Genomic DNA, 9,741 nt, shown 5'->3' with positions numbered 1-9,741 from the left:
AGGGTCCCGATGAACATTGACATTGGCTGAAAACAAAAATCCTATTGTCATTTTTCTACTCTCTAGACACGGGATATTTGGCTGATTTTTTGCTGATGCCATCGAGTTGGGCCGGAGTTTTTACTTTGGAATGAGCAACGTCGCAATTTTCGAATCGATGCCAAGGCTGTCGGTGTGAATGCTGGGATGGGAGGATTAGTGCCCATGCACTTAGTTTTACTCTATGTAAGTGGTTTGGAGTGAGTGATTACTATGCAGGCAAAAAAATGAATTGAATCGCATGATGCAAATTACAGAGAATTTCATTTGACTTCCATTTAGATCAGACTGATACTATTAACAGATATTTTCATTATATGAGTTCAGTTAATAAGAATGCATGTTCTCATAAAGGTGTGTATTGGGATCTACAGTAGGAGGTATGGCTATTTCTCTTACGAGGGTTTCATTCTCTCAGAGGCTTTGAAGAATCCTCTCGTTGTTAATATATTTATTGGTTCGTTGCAAAACTTTATAACATCATCTGTCAATGAAATTGCCCAATATCGTCAGTTCAGAGATACCCTAAATCATATTCTTGACACAGTCTAACTAAATTACGATTGAAGCTATTTCGATCTTTGTGGGGAAAGTCACTGTATTATGCAATTGAAACCTTGAATATATTTTGACATATCTAAATGCAAAGAAAAACGCAAAGATGATTGAAAAAAACTGCGACGGAAATTGATACATGCATGATTCTTTTTTCGATCTCAACAAGATTTTTTACTTTGATCATGTGCTCACGGAGCTTCATGGAGGCTAGTCTTGCATCTCACTTTTTTCTGAACTTCATTTCCGCTACTGGGAATGAAAAAAAGGAACTGATATATTCTACTTAACTTTATATTCATGGCTTATCCGCTTCACCGCTTATCCGCTTAACCCCTTCCAAGAACCAATTAAATTCTGCGTCGACCGAAATTCTCAATTCAGATTGGTTGAGGCATAAGGAAAAGCGGTCAAGGGGATAAGCCACGAAAATATCCGCTATATAGTCTTATCCACCAACGAATTAGGGCTGGCAGATGTGGCTAGCCCTTAAATATTGGGTTGATCCGGAAATTTGATTAAAAGCTTGTTCAAGTCAGACCTAAAACATGCTACTGGATCAACACATACTTATTACCTACAAATATTTGATGGAAAAGAAGCCCGAGATAGAAGAGAAGTGGACTTCATGGTTCGAATTAGCCTGGATTCTCGAAGGCTTGAAGGTGCTCTCAAAACGCACATTAAGCCTCTACGGTCGCTAGAAATGACCCTAAATCCTGGGTTGGGACAAAGCTCATGGATGCTTTTGAAGACGTACAGTATCAGACACCTTTCGTACCTTCTCTGAACACTGTAAAATTCCAGCTTTTTTAGTCTCGCCCAATACAACAGCTCTCTCACATCCTCAATGTTCCTTGTAAAACATCTTTGGACTTGTTCGACCTTTTGCAAACCTGCTGAACTCATTGGAGCCCAAATGGGTGAAGCATATTCAAGACGCGGCTGAACAATCGACTTGTTCAGAGTTGGCATCGTGATGCTATCTCTGGACTTAAACGTGCGATATATCCAACCACAACTCGGACTCATCAGGCGTAATTTTACCACGAGGAAATCATCTGCCCTGACTAGACTCTTCAAAACATTTGTGTTACCGATTCATGAGAACGCTTGTCAAATTACTCGTACATCCCCATAACTGCAAAAAGATGTATTGGCCATCGAGGCCATTCAGCCGAAATTCAGGCGGACATTGTGGGAATGATCAACAGAACAACCGAAGAAAGATTGAAGTGTCTCCGCTCAATACGGAATTGGTTCTACCGACTCCAAACGACTATCCATATATGCAGTGCGTTCAGAAAACATCAGGGCTCACTTCAACGCGATCAGTGTCTTGGTACCATCTAAGCGAAACCACTTGCCAAATAAGCGCTCGGTGCAATTCCTTTGCGTGTGCGCTTGGTGCCACATTGCAACACACTAAATTTTGGTTCTTTGGCTCTTTGGCTTCAAGAAGAAACCTTCCATCCATGGTGCTTATGGAGTGACTACTGTTTATTCGTTTCATCTTTCTCTTTTTTTTACCAACTGTAAGTGTACGTATACCCTTCATGTACTCTGTATACTCTACAAAGTGCCATGAGTGGAATTCTTATAATACAGAACAATACAGGTTTGAAAGAACTTGCCCACTTTCAACTGGATATGCTCATCGAACTTTAAATCATTTTGGAGGACTACATCTGCGTAAGTCCTTCATGAGCGAGACATGCTGAGTATTTTTATCCCCATTATCTACGACTTGAGAGCTTAATGGTGTCGACCCAAAGGTCATTGAGCGGAATTTCATTTCTTTCAAGGCCATATTACTCTCGGCGACCCAAGACTAGATGTAATATACAGTAGGGCCTTTACCAGACGACTGGAATCTTGAGCATTCCTAAAAGGAACTAACTTTGTATCGTCAACATAAGAAGAAATACCTACTGACAGTGTACTAAGCTTTTGAAGGGTGGCAATGAATATCATAAAATGAGAGGTCCTAAAATGGGGTACTATGGAACATCCGACTAGAAGTCATCTATGCCACTAACGGAGTCCTCAAACTTAAACAATTACTTCTTGCGACGAACAAACTTCTTAAACAATTGAGAACTTTGCCTTGGATCCCTCAAGTTCCTGCTTTATGTATATGCTGAGTCAGTTGGAAAATCGTGCTAATATGTGCTTGGAACCCGTGTTGGCCAGGAGGAAGGACTTCTTTGACTTCAATAAATTCAACAAGTTTGGACTTCATGATCTTCTCAAACACCAACGCAATATTCGAAGTCAGAGAAATCGGCCTATAATTACTTGGGAGCGACTTATCTCTCCCTTTGAAAATTGGGACAACATGAGCTATCTTTAGTGAAGATGGAAACTTGCCCTGGTCCAAGATGCAACGAATCAAGTACGAGAAAACAGGAGCAAGAACCAGTGAGCATCTCATCAGAAACTGAGATGTCACACCTTCAGGGCCAGGACAACTCGAAAGCTTCAAGTCTCTGATGGCTAAAACATCTTTATTTGTGACTACAAGATCATCAAATTGCTCAATTTGACTAACATCATCAATCTCCCCAAACTCATCAAAAGAGCAATGAGCTGTTACTTCTTAACTCCTTGGAGTTGAAAACACACTAGAGAACTGATCTCCAAGCATGTTAGCCATAGTCTCTACATTACTAATGACTTCCCCATCGACCTCAAAAGACCCTACAGGGTGTTTCATCTTTCTCTTAGAGTTTGCAGAATTGAGAAAAGACCTGACCTCTTGAAGCACTCTACTTTCCTTTTTCAATTGATCATTCATTTCAATTGATTGGAGATGAGGGCGAAAATTACCCTTTTCCTTAATAGTTGTCACGAGTTTTCTGCACACCAATTATGAAATTGAGTGAGTTGTGCGTTTGTGAGTCCACTCACAATGACAGTACTGAATTTACTTACTATTCATTTTATTTGCCCTATATTTTGATTTCTGGACGCGTTAAACATTAACCTAAACCTAGGAGCTGTTGGTATGAGCCTGCTTTGAAATTTCAGTTTTTGTTAATCCAACGACAAAATCGAAATATTTTCCTTTTCCCAATGAGCAATAAGCTCATGAAAAAAATGGGAAAAATTCTCTGGCAGTTTTTACCCCGTAAAAGCACCATAGTACTTGAATGACCAATCAAACATTTCCTTTTTTTCCACCTTTTGATATATTTCTATGTTTTCGTAACTTTTTCCCGCTAAAGACACTAACTTAAGAAAAATAATTTGTCGAAGGCCAACCACTTTTTCCAACCTTTGCACGTGAAGGTCAGACATTGGCCAATGAGATTGCTAAGCATGTACCCTTATATGCCATGTCGACAGTTTGCTGAATAATTTATTTAACAGGACTCGCGGATCGAGGTTCATCCTGGGCCTCTCCCCACGTAAGAGTTGTTATGAAGTCGCCGAGAATTTACTGACTTTTTGCGGGCGCTATAACATGGTTTGTGGCGACAAGACGCACCTCTATGTGGTTTGCGGTTGGCTGTGGAGGGACACGATTTAGTTTTGAACTATTGTACATTTACACTATGGTCTTTTGTTGAGGTACTCAATAGATATCATTTAGTATCACTCTCTTACTTGGCTCGGTTAATGTTGATCTCAACATTTCATCTTGCCCCATTGCCACTCGTTTCGATACAGGATGTACAGGATTACCGAAATGCACACAGTTTGGCAACTACGTGCGGCAATTAGTTAGGTAAACCATGGACTTCTAGAAATAAAAATTTTCAGAAAACCATTTGAGTACGTGCTCTTCTCAGTCCTAAAGGCAGTCTATGCGACATTATCTGCTGGAAAATAAATCTAGAATCAAGATACAGCCTAGAAAGCACACTCAAACCTATGATTGAGTAAAAATACTTTCATGCCTGGTAAGCAATAAAAAGGAGCAACAATTAGGAAAGGTTAATTGCGGGCCCCGGGTTGAACCCAAGAACCCCTGAGAAGTGGACACCTTACTTACTTGGCCTGCCTCTAAGCCCGATCGGCTGCATCAGCTCCTAGTCTACGGTTTTGGTTTGCTTTATTGTTTCGGTTTTAAAATCCCTGTCTGGAAATATTGTATAAATAAAAGGCATTATTATGTTTTACACATCTTACCTCCCTTATGTTACATCTTCTACAGCGCAAATATATCTTTAAACAGAGCCAAATGTGTTTTGAACTTGAATACAAATATAACTGCAGAACAAATCTTTGTGTAATAGATCGGCCTGCTCCTGGTCGGGCCAAATTTTCGATGAACGTCCATATTTCTAGAAGTCCATGAGTAAACCAATCGCTCTCAAATACCTCAAAGCAAAATAAGCAGAAATCAACATTATGACATACTGTTTATTTGCTTGCGCTTGTTTTTGAGATTCGGGAGATACCATTCAATGAGGTGGATGAGAAAGAACCATGAGATATTTTTCAAAAGACCAAAGACACCTGATAGAGAATTGCATTAGAACGACTTTGTGCGCGGCGTTATTGTCAGACGGATCGTGCCGATCATGTCAAGTAATCCGGCTCGTTCTTGGACGTGGCTAACTCGCTGCTAACGACAAAATAATTTCTCTCCTCCACTATCACTCTTTGTCTTTGCCGGCAATTGAGTTGGCTCGCTGCCTAGCTGGCTGTTACGTATTGGGTGCCTAGGGAGGCTCATCAATCGTCCTTCTGACACTTGGGCTGCCTCTCTGACCGTCAGTCAGTCCGATTACCATGCCATCTTTGGAAGTTCGGATGTTCTTAGTCATGGTGGCCGTTTCCATTGGTGCTGGACTTTCGAAAGTCTTGTCCCGAAGATGGATGAGAGGGAGACGAGCTGCTAGGGAGGGCACTCTTGGGCGGTGCTTCACCCTGGAAGCGAACTCGAATGACGTCGCCGACCATGGACACCACGGCATCCTTGTAATCCGAGTATCGCGGTCGAAGGCCACTGATGCTGCCCTCGTCCAAGTTGGGGTGTTCTCGCTCTTCATCCTCCAGCTTCCGAATTTGCGACTCGTACACGGTGGAGAATAGACATATCCCCTCGAGAAAGCCGTACATCATTTTGGACTTGAACTCCACGAACAGCTCTTCACGGGTGAAAATGGAAAGTGAAGGCGACAATTTGGCCACGCTCTGCAAAAGGAAGAACAATGTACATAGTAGTATATGCAATGGATTCCGATGTGGATTTTCTAACGCATTGGAACAATGGATGTTCAGACTTTAAAACTAAGGGTTATAATCATTGGATCTGATTTCACATTTCTATATCAAGTCCATAGGAATTCTAAGAGAAAGGTGGATTGCCATGGTGATTAAAGAAGTTTACATGACCTGCTTCACAAAACTTTTGCAATAAGAAGATCAAGAAAATTAATACCACTTAAAAGCATGAACTAAAAGTTGAAAGTAGTTCAGAACACTACATGAAGAACTTTTTCCCATCCTCGCCAAGTTTTCGACTGCCATGTATTTAGATTAGGAGCAGGAACAATCATTTAAGATTTTTAGACAAAATGAGAAGAAATTGAGACTGTTTGTCAATTTAAACCCAAGTTCAGCTCCAATTCGTTTGAGGTCCCTTGTGGAAAACCATTATCTGCCATTGTGTAAAACTCTCGCTTATCTTTATTTTTTCACCAAACATTTAAAGAGCATTGATAATTGCTTGGCGTTAAAATGCTACTCAAGTAAAGAAGTATATTGTAAATGCAAGGAGTCCGGAACGTTCAAAAAAGGTGTCCTACAATAAGTGTTTCGATTACGAAGTTCCAAGAGATTCTTATCACATCGACTAGAGTTGAAGGCCTCTACAAAAAAAAACAAAAAAACTCCAAATATTAATATCACCCCAAACGCATCAGAAATCAACCTGGAACAATCAGCAGAGTCAGCCCCAGCGTTACAAGAGGCTAGCTCAGAAGAACTAGAGACCCTGCATCCAGGGTCCCTAAGAAGAACTAAGAAAGCGCTCCCTGACGTCGGAAATGTAAACATACTTTCGTTTGGCTTCAGAGCTCTTTGTAACTCTTCTGCAGGGCCCCCTTTCATCGGAGTTAAGCATGAAATCAAAATTAGCTAAACAACTGCATGTCGCCAACAATTCTTGACACAACCTCTCAACCGCTTTTCTGAGGGATCAAAATCCCCATCCACAATGTACAAGGTTGCAACGACTTGGGTATTAAATCCAACCAATTCAGAAAATACGGTGCAATGGTTGCTTGAATTTCAGAATCCGTTGGCTGCAACTTGGATGGCATAATAGTAAAAGAAGCTTATTCAGCGAGCCATTGTGGTCCAAGCCAATGCCAATGGTGCTTGCCAGCACCACTTGCCAATGACCATCATCACTCGTGGGTGATGTTTTTCCCCCCTCTCCCTTGGAAAAACAGAAGAGCAGAAAAACACGCACCTTAACAAAATGGTCGTAATAAACTGCCAGAAAGTCCATGGTGTGATCGCGTCGGATCTCAAAGTCCACGGTGGTGAAGAGGAAGTAGAGGATGTCCGTGACCAATGAGGCGTATCGAGCGCGATGAAGATCCTCAAATCGAACATCGACGCAGTCCGTTTGGCACTCCAGGCTGGTGCCATAGTAGAAGAGCACATTCTGACGCCAGAGATCCCCATGGCACAAAACGTGGAACGGCGAGTCTTCTTGGTTGGGGTTCACCATGTCGCGTTGGATACTGTGAAGATTTCGCACCGCGTCCATGAAGAAATGGGAGAAGCCCTTCAAGTCTGGAGAGCTGTGCTGGAAGATACTGTAGAGTCGAGTGGCAATGCTGGTCTGAGTTTTGGTGAAGATCTCTTTCGTGTCATCCCGATACACGGGGTCTTCAGTCAGAAATGGATAGTGGTCATTCATTCGCCGTCCCAGATCGCCTTGCATAGCGTAACTAACCGCATGGAAGCGGGCCAGTCTCGAGATTGTCATGATGCTGGAAAAATGGGATCGACATTAGCAGTCAGTAACGAACGTGTTTCTCCCAGAGCACGTATTCATAATGTAAAGCTCTCTTTCATTACCTGTGATTGAAGTCGAGGCCGCATTCGTCCATTCGCTCTTGACTGGCCGAGTGATATCCGGCAGCGAAGAGATCTTGTAAAACCAAGATATCGCTCGAACTCAGGAGGTGATCGTCCGACTCGGCCAGGTCGTTAATGCTTTCACATTCCACGTTCTTGTATCTGTAAGAAGAAGATGCATGACATCGAATTAGTAAAATCACTCTGGAGCCCTTCTAGGATCTTTTATTTGAAAATACGCTTGAAAAACCAGGGGGAAAGACATAAATCAGATCGATTCCGTGCTAATGAGTTTGCCCTTTCATCATGGACGCCAGCTTTACAGAATCCCTGTTTTCAAATGAAAACATATTTTTGGGAACAATGCTATACTACTTCAAGAAACTACGAGCGCCCCTACATCCGAAATGAAATGGTTTTTTTTGCCTCAAAGCTAGACCCCAAATTTTCTTGAGCACAAAGAATGAATATGCCTCGATTTACCTACGCATGTCTTACTACCTCTAATTTACTTGGCCTTTCAGAGCATTTCCACATGCATAAAATGTACTTACATAGCGATATGTATAAAAGTTATATCGTCAAAAGCTTTCTTTGTAACCATGGAAGTCGTCAGGATTGAATAGTCAAGCTCTACAAACCCGTCATATTTGATTTACCACCTCATCAGATGCGATCATGCTGAGAGAGTGGTTACTCAATTCGCCAGCTAGCGAGATTTCGAAAAGCTTTCCTCTCCAGTCCTGGCGGACTCCATGATGCATCTGACCATGGAGTACATCAATAGTGGAGTGGAAAGCTCTGTCGAAGATCGAACGTCTTCTAGCGAGGTTTTGTAGAGCTATGCATTACCTCCTGATCAGATGCATTCCCGCAGGGTGAGTGCTACATGAATTCCATTTTCATGTTCAAATACTCAATTCAGAGGTACTGCAAAACTGAAACGTCTTCTAGCGAGGCTTCAGAGAGCTTTCTTCTCCACTACTTCCGTACTCCATGATCTGGCCCAGAGTGGGCCGAACATTCGAATGTTAGGTAATGGTTAATACATAACCTTTATGCCTCGCCTCTTCCAGTTTCCCTAATCCAGATTTTGGGCCCAAATTTGGCCAAGTTCGTGCATTTAGCCAGATCAAAAGATTTTGATGGTATCAAATATTTCGATTGCTCAGTATTTGACTAATTGCCAATCAAGAAAGTGCGGGGAAAAAATTGTCTGCCAAAATGTACCCCTCAAATGGGCAATCTGTACTTTTCTCTCTACTTTGCAGATATTGCGCTTTCGCGTCTTTCTTCGATCCACTTCATCGAGAAGAGGCAACAACTATATTTGGTCGGATTTACACCAGCTCATTTTCTTACCACAAGCTGTCTGACATGTCATTTTAGGTTGGATCCCGGACTTCTAAAAATATTCCCATCGAGAAGTGAAGAGAAAACAAAGAGCTGACGTCATGCTATGGTGCAAAATGCCCAGCCAATGTGCATCGTGCAAAGATTTAACTTGCCATTGGTTTCAATTTGTCAGTTTGTTGTTGCTGTTGTTGTTTTTGTAGCGCCCAAAATCAGGATGCCGTTCTTTAATTTTCTTTACTTCACATGGCTAATTAAGCGCTTAGCTAGAGCATCGCGCTCGTATTTTTTGCAGATTTCTTTACCAAAACTGGGAATGGAATTCCCAGCACTTCAAGACAGAAATTCATTCTTTTTACTTAACTTTCATTTTCATATATTATTTGATTGACCAACGAATTAGAGTTGGCTAGCCCTTGAATTTAGGGTTGATTTGGAATTCGAGTAAAAAACTTGTCTAAGTCTGACTGAAATCCTGCTTCTGGATCAGCACCTAAATACTCCCTACGAATATTTGAGGGGCATCAAATTGAACAATGAAGGAGCCCGAGAAAGAGGAGAGTTGGACTTCATTGTTTTAACTAGCCTGGATATATATTCATGAAATAAGAATTGTAGACCATTTCGAAGAAGGCAAGTCATTTTTCAACATTGCCGCCCCCCCCCCTCAAAAGAAAAAAGAATTGTTAAGTATTTTCTTCAAAAATTTTATCCTTAGAAACTTTCGAGAATGCAAAGGTTCAAATTTAT

General features: G+C 41.5%; 1 protein-coding gene across 2 annotated transcripts in view; it reads right to left on the bottom strand.

The window, feature by feature from the left end:
* Positions 1-4,942: 4,942 nt before the first annotated feature.
* Positions 4,943-9,741, bottom strand: part of LOC131883150 (uncharacterized) — a 26,137-nt gene continuing 21,338 nt past the window's right edge. For both annotated transcript variants that reach the window (XM_059230526.1, XM_059230527.1), the window contains exons 5-7: positions 7,639-7,800; positions 7,022-7,550; positions 4,943-5,739 (exon numbers count right to left, since the gene is read on the bottom strand). In XM_059230526.1, coding sequence (XP_059086509.1) covers positions 5,362-5,739; positions 7,022-7,550; positions 7,639-7,800 — 1,069 coding nt within the window. In that variant the 3' untranslated portion in view covers positions 4,943-5,361. The remainder of the gene's footprint in view (positions 5,740-7,021; positions 7,551-7,638; positions 7,801-9,741) is intronic.

Source organism: Tigriopus californicus, chromosome 7, assembly GCF_007210705.1.
Source record: "Tigriopus californicus strain San Diego chromosome 7, Tcal_SD_v2.1, whole genome shotgun sequence".
Lineage (NCBI taxonomy): Eukaryota > Metazoa > Arthropoda > Copepoda > Harpacticoida > Harpacticidae > Tigriopus > Tigriopus californicus.
Note: the sequence above shows the minus strand (reverse complement) of the source record. Positions and strands in the feature narration are given on the sequence as shown.